At 42.1% G+C, this 13,484-nt stretch overlaps 3 protein-coding genes across 6 annotated transcripts; 2 read left to right on the top strand and 1 right to left on the bottom strand.

Moving 5' to 3' along the window:
* Window positions 1-175: 175 nt before the first annotated feature.
* On the bottom strand, window positions 176-5,417 carry anp32b (acidic (leucine-rich) nuclear phosphoprotein 32 family, member B). 2 transcript variants are annotated; one of them, XM_077605937.1, is made up of 7 exons: window positions 5,178-5,417; window positions 2,581-2,730; window positions 2,399-2,521; window positions 1,919-2,108; window positions 1,723-1,847; window positions 1,559-1,625; window positions 176-919 (listed from the first exon to the last, which is right to left on the bottom strand). In XM_077605937.1, exons 1-7 carry the CDS (start codon window positions 5,229-5,231, stop codon window positions 831-833), a joined length of 798 nt encoding a protein of 265 aa, XP_077462063.1. In that variant the 5' UTR covers window positions 5,232-5,417; the 3' UTR covers window positions 176-830. The 2 variants fall into 2 exon arrangements, with proteins under 2 accessions (XP_077462063.1, XP_077462062.1); XM_077605936.1 differs by having other exon boundaries at window positions 1,702-1,847; window positions 5,178-5,416.
* hemgn (hemogen) lies at window positions 3,265-9,974 on the top strand. Of its 3 annotated transcripts, XM_077605934.1 has the most exons (5): window positions 3,265-6,551; window positions 6,906-6,999; window positions 7,693-7,783; window positions 8,678-9,486; window positions 9,555-9,974. In XM_077605934.1, the coding sequence occupies exons 2-5, from the start codon at window positions 6,942-6,944 to the stop codon at window positions 9,656-9,658; spliced, it is 1,062 nt and encodes a 353-aa protein (XP_077462060.1). In that variant the 5' UTR covers window positions 3,265-6,551; window positions 6,906-6,941; the 3' UTR covers window positions 9,659-9,974. The 3 variants fall into 3 exon arrangements, with proteins under 3 accessions (XP_077462060.1, XP_077462061.1, XP_077462059.1); XM_077605935.1 differs by lacking the exon at window positions 3,265-6,551 and having other exon boundaries at window positions 6,564-6,999; window positions 7,693-7,771; XM_077605933.1 differs by lacking the exon at window positions 3,265-6,551 and having other exon boundaries at window positions 6,564-6,999.
* A 422-nt stretch (window positions 9,975-10,396) lies between these two features.
* trmo (tRNA methyltransferase O) lies at window positions 10,397-13,337 on the top strand. Its single transcript, XM_077605346.1, has 6 exons — window positions 10,397-10,573; window positions 10,961-11,097; window positions 11,166-11,340; window positions 11,408-11,565; window positions 11,727-12,164; window positions 12,725-13,337. The coding sequence occupies exons 1-6, from the start codon at window positions 10,485-10,487 to the stop codon at window positions 12,955-12,957; spliced, it is 1,230 nt and encodes a 409-aa protein (XP_077461472.1). The 5' UTR covers window positions 10,397-10,484; the 3' UTR covers window positions 12,958-13,337.
* Window positions 13,338-13,484: the final 147 nt, after the last annotated feature.

Here is a 13,484-nt window from a genome sequence, read left to right as displayed (position 1 = left end):
ATTTTTCTTATTTAATTTACAATATTTTATTAGAAATGTAGTTTTGCATACTATATATAATTTCTATGTTATATTATTTTTTAAATATAAACTATTTTAGGTGACTGTTGCTGTTTAGGCCTTTTTTAGTTTGTAAAAGGATAAAAATGGACTTCCAAAGTCGACCAAACCCCAAAAATGTTAACATTTTATTTACAAAGTTGTTTTCTTGTCATACAGAAAGTAAAAATGTCGCTACAACCACAACTTGTGCAACAGGTGGCCACGCCCAAAAAACAAAAATGGCATGGCTTACTGGCTGCACAGCTGCTATAGCAATAACTTTATTGGGGTGGGGTGGTGTGTGTGGGTGTACGGGAGGGAGGGAGGGAGGGGTGCGGGGGGTGCAAAAAGGAATCAACACAAAGAGAAATAATAAGCCCAGCAAAAAAACAAAACAAAATTCAGTCAACAAAAATATTTAAAAGCACAGACCCAAAAACTAGACCAGTCCCAAAGTCCTCAATGTGGGTTTTCCAAAATGTGGCTTGATGGTGAAAATGTGGAATGATGAAAGGGAGGATGGGCGCGGTGGCTCTCAGTTCCATTGCGGGATGGGGGAGCAGCTAGGTACAAAAAAAGTGGGTTGCTTGGTTGTGGTGGCGAGGGCGCTTGGTCCACGCCAAAGCGAGGGCCCCACCCACTTCAAGTCTTGGCCCAAAAACGAGCTCATAGCGGAGAAAGAGAGAGAGAGAGAGAGAGACCTGGGGGTCACCGGTCGGACGTTCGGGTTGGCTTTGGGGTGGTGAGGGTCAGGGTGGGGTCGGGTCGGGGGAGGCGCCGTCCCACTTCTAGTCGTCGTCTTCGTCGTCGTCATCCTCGTCTTCCTCGTCCGCTTCCCGCTTTCTCTTCTCGCCTTTGCCGGCCGCCGCTGCCGCATCTGAATGGATCGATAAATTAAGTTGGGTAATTCATGTGCCAAATTGACATTAGATTACATGTTATTCATCCCTTTGTCTAATATTGGGATTAATTGAGGAGTTTCAATTGGGATTTCGGTACACGGTCGATTGGTCGCCCGGAAGGTTATTGATAATTACCATTTAAATTGTTGCTCAAATTCCCTAAATACAAACTGCGAATTATTATTTAGTCATACTTAATGCCCTGTTAATTATTAGGCTAAAGAAAAGCTCCAAATTTGCCGGACTTGTATTGTTTTTTTGTTGGATAACTTGTTAAGACCCTGACTGACGTCCCTTCTTAAAGGGACAGCGCATGTACATACTCTTCTACACTTACTCGTCGGCTCAGTGAAACTGCTCATGGCCATTGTTGGCTTTTATTCATGCGTAGACCGTCTTGTTTTACTTTGTTTGTAGCCGGTCTTTTGGTCGCCCGTTGTCGTGGTCGGGGCGACCAAAAGACCGGCGACCAATCGACTGTACACGGGGATTTCAGCACTGAAACGTGACCAATAACTCCACTAGACTTCTAAGATTTTTTTTCAAACGTGACCAATAACTCCGTTTTTTTGTTCTTAACTCCGTTTTTTTGTTCTTCCCTGATTGTTAAATACCTTCATCGTCTTCCTCCTCGTCTTCCTCTTCGTCATCTACTTCCCCATCCAGTCCGTAGTCTTCCTCCTAGCGTGGAAATATTGTCAGTTGTCAATATTCCGTCTTTTTAAATGTTTTATTTTTTATTTTTTGGTATCCCTACCCCGTCATCTTTTGACTTCACCTCGTCTTCGCCGCTAACTTCCTCGTCATCCTCCTCTCCCTCCACCTCCTCCTCGTCTTCTTCGTCGTCATCTTCCTCGTCGAGGTCGTCGTCCTCTCCGTCCTCGTCTTCCTCGTCTTCGCCCTCTGGAGGACGAATGACAACACGTTTGCCCCCGGCTCCTCGCGTTTTCCTTTTCCGACGTCGCCCCGCCTACCTTCATCATCGTCGTCGTCGATGCCTTCTCCGTCCACCTCCACGTCGGAATCGGACGCTTCCTCGTTCTTGTCGAAGCCGTCCAAGTAAGTGAGTTGCGGCAGCAGTTTGAAGACGCTGGCCTTGTAGTCTGTCATGGAGGTCACTTCGCATTTGAACAGGTCCAAACTTTTCAGGTGTTTCAGCTTTTTCTGAAAAACCACGAGACGCCGTCAAGACTTGGGTGTCCAAAAACCCACCGCGTTTTTCCCGTATTGGTGTATAGCGCACTAAAACATCTTCCAAATGTTGACACACTAATTATATGGCCCTTGCTGTATTCAAAAATCAACTTGGATATGTAAAATGCGCCAAAAAATGTTTTTTTGTAACGGTTTGCCTCTGCATAGATGAAACCGATGATGTCATCGGAGGGCGCAAGGATTTTGTTACAGGTCAAATGGCTCCATGGGAAATAAAATGCGTTGAAATGCGGACTGACCAACGGTTCCAAAGAGCCGATCTCCTTCAATTTGTTGCCGCTCAGATTTAGGTGCGTGAGGTTGGGTAGTTTCTGCGCTATGACCTCCAGGCCGCCGCTGATGTTGTTGTCGCTCAACTCCAGCTAGAAGAAAAGACACGTTCAGTATCGGATTTGGCGTTAGACCGTTTTGACCGTCTTACCTTTTTGAGTTTTTCTAGTCTTGGTATGTTGGAGATTGACGATAACCCGACATCGATCAAACTGAGAGAAACCAGATTGACAAATTCGTCCGTGAGCCCGTCCGTGTTTCCGTCGGCCGATCGGCAGTTGTCGAGGAGAAGTTCCCGGACCTGAAACGGAATAAACGAGACGTTCATTCATACCGCACATCCTCGTAAGGGTGCTGGAGCATATCCCACCCACGACACCCTAAATTGTTGCCCAGCCAATTGCAAGGCACGATGAGATGAACAACCAATCATAGCTAAAGATAATTTAGTGTCCATTAGGCCTACTATGCAGGTTTTGGGGGTGTGGGAGGAAAACAGAGTACCCAAAGAAAACCCACGCAGGGTCAGGGGGAAAATGCAAACTCCAACAAAGGAATCTCAAACTCAGAGCATTTCAAAAATGTATTGTTTAATCCTCTGAAAATAACAGATCTCGTGATCCAATCGGGGAAATCCGTAGTAGGAATTTTATACTTAATATGCTTTCTAATACTCCAGTCAGGAGAAAGGTCAGTAGTATTATACACTAGATTTACAGCTACTACTACTTGGTAAACAAGTACAAAATGAAATTAATCATAAAAAAACACCTTAAAATGTCATAAATCAAACTAAATGTGATATTAATCCCGACAAATGACGTGTAATTTAGTTCGGACGACTTGTACAAAAACTTTTCACTGCTTGTCACATTTGATAGAAGCCCAAAGTTGGTATTTCTTCGCGTAAAAGAGAAAAAAATGAGTTTTTTAATTTTGTAAATAAAAAATAAACACATTCTCGTCATTCGCTGCCTCTTCTGTCGATTTTATTCGTTCGAATCCCGGTCGGCGTGTTCGTTTCGCCGGTGACACACGCCAAGATTCTTTGAATGTCGGCTAAGCTACAAGCTAGCCGCCATTGCCCCCTTTTAAACGCCGCCGTTCAGTGGACGAGAAGTGTGCGCGGCCGCCATTAAGCCCACGCCGCAGCAACGGACTGGATTGAGAATCCACCCTTTTTTAGGGCACACTTTTCTCGTTTTGTTTACGCTCGGTGAAGAAAACGGAATATTCCTCGTCGTCGAAGGGCGCCCTTGCTTTTCATTTCACCATATTTTCTGGTAGACGTGTGGCGAAATGGGAAAATATAGCGAACGGAAATTTAGACCCCCCCTGAAAAAAAATCAAAGATGGAGACTGTTTCTTTCTTCCAGACCTTCAAAGACGACAGAATGGCAACATGGCGACCCTGAGGAGAAACAGTATGCCGCCTCGAGCCTCTTTTTACCCCCCAAAAACGGCGATATGCTTTGCTAAATTTACAATGTGGAGGTCGACGGCCGTTTTGTTAGTAAAAAGAAGACATTACGTCGACGTTTTTTTTTATGCCGAGGACAAACAGCGGGCGTCGAGTTTTTTTGTCTGCCCACGCATGACGCCGCTAGTGTTCGGAACTCGTGTCGACACGAGGAGAGGGTATCGGTTGAATAAAAGGACAGTTAGAACATGATATACCCGACAATATTATGTCGAATGTGACAACAGTGGCGTTTATTGTCGGGGTGTTTTTTAATCGGGGATTTAATGACTCCACGCATTTTTGTAGTGCCACGGGCTGCCACTATGGCGGATGGGCTAATATGGCGGGAAGACGGCAACTTGGGAGGCAGCTGGATATAATAAAGCAGCCACGGCGTTTTAATATTTCAATTCCGGTGACCATAAAACGTTTAAAAATGTTATATCAACATTAATAACCCACAATTGTATGCTCCCCGGCGACTTAGCCCCGAGTTTTGCAACACTCCCTTTCAACTTGGAACATCTTTACAACGTGCCGAATACGAAATCCTCGATTTTTTTCAAAATGAAAGCTAAAGTAAACGAGCTAATCGTTTATTATTTATATTTTCAGCATTGGTTTAAAAGTGCTTTTCTTATATCCCATTTGTATCCTGCCCGAGTGTGTCTGTTAGCGTTAACCTAGTTAGAATGACGTGCCTCCCGAGCGGAAATGACTGATTATTAGAGAATAATTTTCAAAAAGAAGACACGTTTCAAACACGCTTAATCTTTTTGTGTATTTTTTTTAGTGGATAAGCCAAAATAGCACATGCACGGAATGTTCTGTGAAGATGTTAAACATCGTGCTAAGTAGCAGCAAACATGGCTACCCGCTTCTGTAGAAAGCCCCACTGAAATGCAGCATGCGTGGGGCAGGACATTCGCTTCAAATATCCCCGTAAATAGTGTAATTGTACTCGGTCGGGGCCAGGCTGGCTTCCTAGCCGGACACACGAGGGGGGTGGCGGCTACGGAACGGCGAAAGCCCCCTTAAATAACGCCGAAGCGAGCGGAGGAATCGGCGTCTCAAAGTAGCAATCGAACGCCGCGTACCCCGCTTCGTCTCCGGGCTAGAGGCTCCGCTTCCATCGATCACCACCGTGCCGTGTCCCTTACGATAACCCGACTCGGAAGCAAATTTCAGGGGGAGGAAAGTAGCACGCTAAGCTAACGCGGTTAGCCCAGGAGAAAACTAAGGGTCTCTTTGCTTTCCCGTTTAAAAAAAAAAAAAGCACGACTCACTTCAGACGGTGTCTTGTTTCTTAGCTCCAAGTGGATCCTGTTTACCATCAACATGGTGCCCGCCGGAGGTGAAACTTTTCTCGCCGGGGCTTTTTTTTTGTTTTTCCTCAAGTCCAAAAACGTAGAGAGATGCCCTAACGGCGGAGGGAGAATCTAGGGGGGTGGGGGGTGGCCGTGTATAATGAACTGAGCCGACGCTAAGTTAGTCGGAGAGGAGAAACCATGGAGGGAACCCGGACTGAAACAAAATAGAGCGCTCAACAGCGCCACCTGTCACCAGAAACGCCCTAGCCCAGCGCCTCCTAAAGGGGGGAACGGCATAGCCGAGCTCGGTGCTCACTTTTCGGCTGCGTTTCATTTCAAACTATTTCGTTTAGAGATCCTAAAGTCAATAAAATAATGTTAATAGGAAAATTAACCCTTTCACGAATGACTAAGGATTTCATTCCACTCCTTGTCCGCCATTGACGATGTTCATCCGCCCCTCCCAGTCTAATTGAATTGGACGTCAGGAGCCGTCAATGGCATTGAAAAATGGGAATTCAGGGTCAATCTTTGCAGTTAAAATTGGACGTCTAGTGCCGTCAATGGCATGTAATTAGTTAATTATTGAAAATACATAGTCTTACTTGGATGTATTTCTTTCTGTGGTCATTTGATTTTAGTAATTTAATTTTTATTCATATATTTAAATTTTATATGCATGTATATAGGGACTTAATTAAAAATATATTTACAACGGTATTTTTTTAATGACCAAAAATAGTCACTTGCTCTATAAATGATTTATTAAGGTCTTAAGTGTTTTTTTATATAACATGTATAGAAAAATTCTGCTTTTGTATGTATTCCTGCCCATTGTTTAACTATGAATCCTACTTTGACCTCTAGACTTTTGTACATATCGATGTGTATTACCACTGTAAATGTGTGGCTGTTAATCAATAAATTTTCAGTTGGCTGAATATTCCTGCAAATTCTCTTTTTTCCCCACATAAAAATGCAAATTTCTCTGAATTTATATCAATGTTATTGGCATTTTGTTATATTTTAACACTGTCTTTCCCTTTACAGTATGAATTTTGGTGTATATTTTAAAACTGAAACACTACATTAGTATGTTCTCTTATGTTCATTTCTCCCCAGGTGGTCCCCCTTAAATTCCACGCCCACTCATAGTCATTCACAATAGAAATGGTGAACATACTTTTTTTAAAGAACATCTCCTTTCTCGAAGAGTCAAAAGGGAATGGACGTCCATCGCTATTTCCTGCCAATGTCAACACACAGTAGCTCAGTTAACCTTCTGTTTACCCTGCTAGGACCGACCCCCCCCACTTTGGACACACCGGAGAACCTCCTCCGCCTGCTTTGGTAAGATTGAGAACACACCCCGACGAGAAAAGCAGTCTCTGATAAGTCTCACTGTATTTTCTTTTGCAGTAAAATGAACGTAACTAAAAACTATAACTCAATTCCAAACAGAGCTACCGTCCCTCCCTCGTGGCCTAATGTGGCAATCATTTACCCAACGGGGGTCAAAGGTTTCCGCAGTCTCGGACGTGGTTTTTCTACGTCTCGTAAATAATAATATCTTGCGGGTAGTCGACTCTCAGACGTCTGCCAACTCCTCCGGCTTTACAAACGTGATAAGGAAGCCACGGCAGTAATGGTTAACTAGATAATTTCATATTTGGGCGGGAGTTGACTTGTTTTTCCGCCTTACAGAGAGCAGATACTTCGTTTTTTTGGTCAGGACGTGACATGGAGGGAACGTTGGAGAAGGACGTTGAATGTAAAAGACAGAATGAAGAAGAGCAAGGTAAGGATTTGGGTGGGTTTTATTTAAAAGAAAATAATTGTTATTTATTTATTGAAGAATCAGGAGGTACATTCATGAAAAAAATATTTTTTGCACACTAAGAAATTCTCAAAATTGAAAGGCAGACCTGCGTGTTGACGTTTATTCAATTTACTGTTAAATCAAGAGGAAGAAAGCAATTATGAAGTTTTTAATCTGATTTATGGACTACTTTTGGATTAAAAATCTAGTTTTCCATTCTGTTCAAAAGAAATTAAACCTGGATTAGAGGTAACCTGTTTTTAAGAACCAAATCAAATCTGTTTTTGTTTCATTTCATCTTTAATTAAAAAAAGTCCATTGGTTTTCTTGTGATGGAATAAAGTGTTACTTTTTTCAACCACCAAAAAGAGGTGACTTGTTGTTTTATAAATCAGTTTTTGCTCAGTGAACAACTTTTACCGTAAAAAAAACTGAAGAAACTGGATGGCTTTATGGTTGTTAGGGTTTTTTTTTTTAATTACCTTTCATGAAAATGATAAAATGGCTGTACGGATCTACAAAGCAAACTGGAATTCTTCTCTGGTTATTGAAAAAACTTCAAAAAACAAGAGGTCTTCGCTCATAGAAACATTTTAGCGCTGTATGGGCTTCAATATTCAATAGGGTTTTGTATCTTCGTTTTTTACCAGTTTGCTTTGCGTGTTTCTAAAGGTGGGATCGGTCGCCGATTGAGGGACCGAGAACTTCTCAAGAGGAGACGAGCCGAAGCTGAGGAGAAGGAGACTTACCAGTGGGTTTTCGGGTAAATTTCTACAAACGCAAGCATTATATCGTCCAGCAACTCACATTTTCCTGTCATGGTTTGGTCATGTCTTCTATTTCTTTGCTTGACAAGATCTAGCACTAAAAATTGTCGTCTTTTCAGATGATGGCTGCTTTGCTTATACAGTAATCCCTCAATTATCGCGGTTTCACTACATCACATTTTTTTCTGGGGGATTTTTTTTTTTAGTTAATTACATTTTTTTCCACAAAAATGTGAAAATCCACGCTGAAATTTGCAAGCGGAAGCCACTCCCCTTTCCTCCGCTTGCTACTAGGACTCAGCACTGAAGTAAAAAAATAAAATAAAATAAAAATGTAAATAGGGATGACCCTACTTCAATTTTTTTTAAATAGGGGTGACCCTACTTAATTTTTTATTTTTATTTTTTTTTTAAATAGGGGTGACCCTATTTTGCGGTTTTTCGTTTATTGCGGCCATGTCTGGTCTACATTAACCGCTATAATCGAGGGATTACTGTACTAACTAACTATAATGGGTGTGTTTTTCTTGTCTGTCCAATCTGTGTGATTTTTATGCGTTTTTGTCCGATGTGTCCCTCTTGGCTACCCTTCCAGGTATTTGTGATTTGTCATCAATCTCTGTCTATGTATATAAACCCTGTGTTCTGGCATGTGTTCTCATGGGACTCCTGTTTTCCTCTTTTGTCTTTCCTGTCTCCGTAAGTAATGTTTGCCTATTCGTTGGAGTCCCAGTTTTAATTATTTGTAGGATTATTTTGACATGACGCCGTCTGGTTGTCTGTATTGATAATCCAGGTCGTAGACTTTATACCGTTAGCTTTCCTAAGCTATCAAACGAGCTTTATTGTTACCATTGTTCAGACTCTTGACAATTGCGGGGCTCTTTCAGATCGGAAAGTCCGAAGAAAAGACGCAAATATGAAAGGAGAAGAAGCAACACGAAGAGGGGGAGGCCCAAGAAGACGGAGAATCTGGAAGCCCAGCTCGCGGACCCCGTAGCTTCTACTCTTGTGGTCGTCCCACCATCGGTAGACGCGATACCCGCGTTAGCATTAGGCTCCCCGTCCGCAATTCTGGAGCCCGTCTCGACTTGGTTGCCTAACCCCGTCCTCGCCCCAGATAACAACGTAGCACCTGAATCACCTGCAGATCTAGTTCCGTCTACTTTCCCAGTTCCTGAAGGTCCAGTTCAAGAGCCTTCCTGCGCTACGGATATTTACCCACCTCCCACTACGGTCGTTCCCACAGCGGGTCAGGTTCTAGACACTTCTTCAGCTCCAGATATTTCTCCAGTTCCCACAGCAGAGCTTCCAGACGAGTCCAGCTCTCAGGAACAGGTTTTCTTTCCAGATTCCGATACGATTCATCCTCTTGGTCCTAGCCAAAAAACATCCCCAGCCCTGGTTTCAGCTCCGGATCTAGTTCCGCCTCCCACCACCGTTCCTCCAGCGCCTTCCACCCAAGCCTCATCTGCAGCTTCAGTTCAGAATTTTGCTCCAGATGTTGTTCCGGCTCAAGCGGCAGATGTTGTTCTTGCGCCCACTCCATCCACGGCTTTAGTTTCAGAAGAAGTTGCTCCTTCGAGGGTCCCTCAACGGTTGGAGAACCTGGACACTGAGTCAGAAGGTATTGAAGAACTGGACCCAGATGAGCTGAAAAAGGATGCACCTCCAATTCAGGATACAATTTCGGATAAAGGTATTTAAGAAGAAGTACAGACCGGTTTTAGCTAAGCATACCAACATTTCTTTGTGTTTTTTTTACAGAGATGAGCGAGAACCTGTCAAACGAGCCGGAACAAGATAAAATGTCCACAATTGTATCATTTTCTTCGCCACCGCAAGACTCCGTCCCAGGAAGTCAATTCTGATTCTTTTTAACTACTCGTCAGACACTGATTCACTACCCCGACAGGCTTTTTTTTTATTTAAAGAAAAAAATATATAATTATTGTTCTGTTGTTTGCTTCAGTATTATTTTAGTTCCAAATGCAGTTAAGGATTTTTCCCAGGGATAAATAACAAATGTATGTACTACTTTTCTGTAGTATAAACAATGACGTTGTCGCCCTGGAAAAGGAATATTTTCACAATTCTATTTGACCGTAGCAACATTATCGTTGTAAATGCGGAATGATTTGTTTGGCTTTGTAAACACCGTTTCGCCCAATAAAATATTTTGCCACATCCCTGGTTATTGCTATATTCAAGAAAAATGCACCTTCATCCAACTGCGCTTCACGTTTTATTGCTAGGGGGCAGCAGCGTTTCACAATTTCTTTTAGATTTCTATTATAAACCTAAGAAGAAGTGTGTTTACATTTGACAAGGGATATCATGTTTAACATTAGATGTCTATTACGTGCTAATGGGATAATCGTCGTCAATATCAACCACCATGCGTCAGAATTATCGTTGAGATGTAACAATTTTACCTGACGCTTAAAAATAGGATTGTTTTCAATGCTGGCTTGGAGCAGACTACTTTTTATTTATATATTTATTTTTACACTCTTTGTAGATTAGTCCTGAAAGGAGTCATTTTGGAAGTCACCGACGCAAGATGGCCGCCAGTTACTTACGCTAGGAACGCCATCTTTAGAATTCCAGCCTTATAGATTTGCTAACTACGAAGTTGCTCACATGTTAGCCGTTAGCCACTAAGTTCAAGCACTTTGCTATATTTATTCATCAAAAATGTGTCCTGGCTGTGACTGTTGCAGCGATAACGTAGAAAAATTGAAACAGCAGGTGTCTGTCATGCGAAAGGAAATCAAGAATCTTCGGTAGGTTGCTTTAAAACGTTCTTAGAGTTTAGCCTGCGTTAGTATTTTACTAGTCTACCCAAGAGCTTACGTGAAAACGTTATACGTAATCATTTTCTGTATGGCACTTGCCACGTAAATACGCAATAAATAGAAAAGAAAATGTTAAGTATTTAGCACCAAACTGTATAAATGCTATATCAATTGCCATTTTAGGCTGAATAATATAGTGCTGTCAAACTGCTTTGCAACAATCACATAAATGCACGTTTGAAATTGATGACTGTCGTAATACTTTTTGAATGTGCTGAAACATTTCTGAAGTTACAATTAATTCTTTGTAATGGGATGTGTTTCATTTTACTTCAAGCACCACAATTGTATTTTATTTTATTTTTTTACCCCCAGACAAATGCTGGACACTGCAACCCGGACTCACCGAAAACAAATGCTTTCAATTAAGTCCACTGTGTCTAAAACTGGTTTCAGCCAGCCTCAAGACTCCAGACCTCCGCCTACTTCGCCCAAGACAGAATTAGAACACGGTAACAAGTTATTAGCATTAGCGTTCTTCTTTTTGAATGCAAAAGCTCAATCGACCGATCCACGGCAGGAAAAATCCAAACGTTGCCGATTGGTCACATCCGTTCCTGTTTCTCCGAGAAGAACGGGACGCCCAGGCAGCCCACCGTCTGCGGACCGTCGAGGGCGGAATTGCAGCTGGAGCAGAGGGTCTTCAATAACCCCGAACATGCCCTGATAGGACTAGAGCAATTTTCTCATATCTGGTAGGTCTCATTGTTGAAATGGTCCCGGTTCGGAAGCCTGGTGACATGTGCTTTTTTTTCACTGCAGGGTTATTTTTCTCTTCCACAAGAACGGCCACTTGAGTCACAAAGCCAAGGTGAAGCCCCCCAGACTCAACGGCGAGAGGGTCGGTCTTTACTCCACTCGCAGTCCGCACCGGCCTAACGCTTTAGGCCTGACGCTTGCCAAACTTGACAAAATTGTAGGTGCGTATTAGTGCTGCAAAAAACGATTTTGTTAGTTGATTAATGGATTTCCATGGATTTTCTTTTGCTCTTTGTCGATTAATTGGCATACATTAACCGCGAAATACGAGGGATTACTGTAATCGCGGCATTTGTCCTTTTTATATCTCTCTCATTTCTAGGTGATACATTACATCTATCAGACATTGACATGATTGCTGGCACCCCCGTGTTGGACATCAAACCCTACATCTCTGACTATGACACCCCCTGCAGTAGGAAGACGGCAGACTGTCACTCCAACACAGATCCCGCCCCTTTGTCACCTAGCGACCCAATAAACATGCAGTTAAAGGAAACAGAACATCATTTTGATGCTAATCCTAACCCACTACATTGCTGCCAATCCCACGTGAGCGAACGTGACATCGGTCAGTCGAATTTCGACTGCGACCACGACGCCGTAGACCCGAAGCGGGACCGGCGGCCATGTTTTTCGGAAGAATCCGACAGCACCATCGCGAGCTGGATCAGAGAGGCGCCAGTCCCCAACCTGGAGGTGCGTTTCACCCCTCACGCTCAGAAAGAGTTGGCGGGATTCCTTCCCAGAAGCCAGTCAGGTAATATATATTTTTTAAATTATGTTCAATATTAAAGGGGAAAACAAGTTTTTTTAAAATTTATTTTTAGATTTTACAAAATGCTTTTTGAACTTAAAACACAAAAAGAAAAATAATGGATTAAAACATTGCAATTATTCATTTAAAAAGGGGAAATCAGGAAATATATCATCTTAATTTGAATTTGATCCTAAAATGCTTATGCAAAAATAGTCTTTCCTCGATTATCACGACTTTACTTATCGCCTATTCACTTCTTCGCAATTTTTTTTCTTATGATTTACTTTCTCGGGCCGCACAAAATGATGCGGTGGGCCTTATTTGGCCCCCGGGCCGCCACTTTGACACCTGTGTGCTAGATGGATTTTTGCACCAAGGATTTTTTTCAAGAGCAGCCAATAAAATAGCATAACTGGTGATTTTTGTTAATTTTAATCAGATTGAGCATCACCAATAAATAAATAAAAAAATAGCCTGTGAGTTATTAATAAACTCCCACCTCAGAGAGTTTCATTGAAAGTTAAACAAAGGAGCTAATGGGAACCTTTTATGCCTTCCAGGTCCCTCAGACGACGATGATGACGACGGTCCGAGGTTTAGATTTCTGCGCAGTTTTGACGAAGCCGCCGCCGCCATCCGAGGGGTGCTCTCGGCAGACCCCAGATCAGTTTACAGGAGGACTCGTTGTCAAGACAAGCTCTTCTTCTTCACCTTAGACACTGCCGACATAACGTGCTGGTTCGGACCAGATTTTGCTGAGGTGCTTCGTGTTCGACCTGTTGAGTCCAAGTAGAAGATCCACCAGTTTTCTTTAACATTTTGTTTATTTCAACTTGTCATTATGTTTCATGACCTCTTACTGTTTAACTAGTATGGTATTCTTCATTTAAAACATATACACACTATTTATACTTATCTATAATTATAAATACTAATTTGAAACCAAAATCAACTGAACTGCTTGAGTATAAACACTTTTTGTTTATAGAATTTTATCAATGATGCTGTACATCCGTGATTTTGCCCATTTACCTTTTTAATTCATTTTGAAATTATCTTCCACTGACTAAAAGTATAATTTTAACCCGTTCATCTAGTATTTTCCAATAGCAGAGTCCAAAAAAGTCCCAAATTTCTCGCTAAATAGAAGAAATTAAACTACTACTTATTGTTCTTAATGGTTTTGTGTTCTTAATAAAGTTAAAAAAAAATGATAGAAATTTTAATCAGCTTTCCAACAGCCGAGGATATCATGCAAATGCGCACACTGACCAGAAGGGGCGCAACTGTAACATTTGTCTACGAGCCTGCCATAAAAAA

This window comes from Stigmatopora argus, chromosome 7 (assembly GCF_051989625.1).
Source record: "Stigmatopora argus isolate UIUO_Sarg chromosome 7, RoL_Sarg_1.0, whole genome shotgun sequence".
In the NCBI taxonomy this organism is placed as follows: domain Eukaryota; kingdom Metazoa; phylum Chordata; class Actinopteri; order Syngnathiformes; family Syngnathidae; genus Stigmatopora; species Stigmatopora argus.
This window is presented reverse-complemented; position numbering and strand designations above follow the sequence as displayed.

What these genes read in the sequence shown, in the direction of transcription:
- anp32b (XM_077605936.1), bottom strand. Translation starts at nt 5,231, where the DNA reads ATGTTGATGGTAAACAGGATCCACTTGGAGCTAAGAAACAAGACACCG. An exon ending in TCGGCTCTTTGGAACCGTTG is followed by an intron (nt 2,109 to 2,398) that starts GTCAGTCCGCAT and finishes GTGGTTTTTCAG; the next exon opens with AAAAAGCTGAAACACCTGAA. An exon ending in TGAAGTCAAAAGATGACGGG is followed by an intron (nt 1,626 to 1,701) that starts GTAGGGATACCA and finishes TTTCCACGCTAG; the next exon opens with GAGGAAGACTACGGACTGGA.
- hemgn (XM_077605934.1), top strand. Translation starts at nt 6,942, where the DNA reads ATGGAGGGAACGTTGGAGAAGGACGTTGAATGTAAAAGACAGAATGAA. An exon ending in ACAGAATGAAGAAGAGCAAG is followed by an intron (nt 7,000 to 7,692) that starts GTAAGGATTTGG and finishes GTGTTTCTAAAG; the next exon opens with GTGGGATCGGTCGCCGATTG. An exon ending in ACTTACCAGTGGGTTTTCGG is followed by an intron (nt 7,784 to 8,677) that starts GTAAATTTCTAC and finishes GGGCTCTTTCAG; the next exon opens with ATCGGAAAGTCCGAAGAAAA.
- trmo (XM_077605346.1), top strand. Translation starts at nt 10,485, where the DNA reads ATGTGTCCTGGCTGTGACTGTTGCAGCGATAACGTAGAAAAATTGAAA. An exon ending in AAGGAAATCAAGAATCTTCG is followed by an intron (nt 10,574 to 10,960) that starts GTAGGTTGCTTT and finishes TTTTACCCCCAG; the next exon opens with ACAAATGCTGGACACTGCAA. An exon ending in CAAGACAGAATTAGAACACG is followed by an intron (nt 11,098 to 11,165) that starts GTAACAAGTTAT and finishes GATCCACGGCAG; the next exon opens with GAAAAATCCAAACGTTGCCG.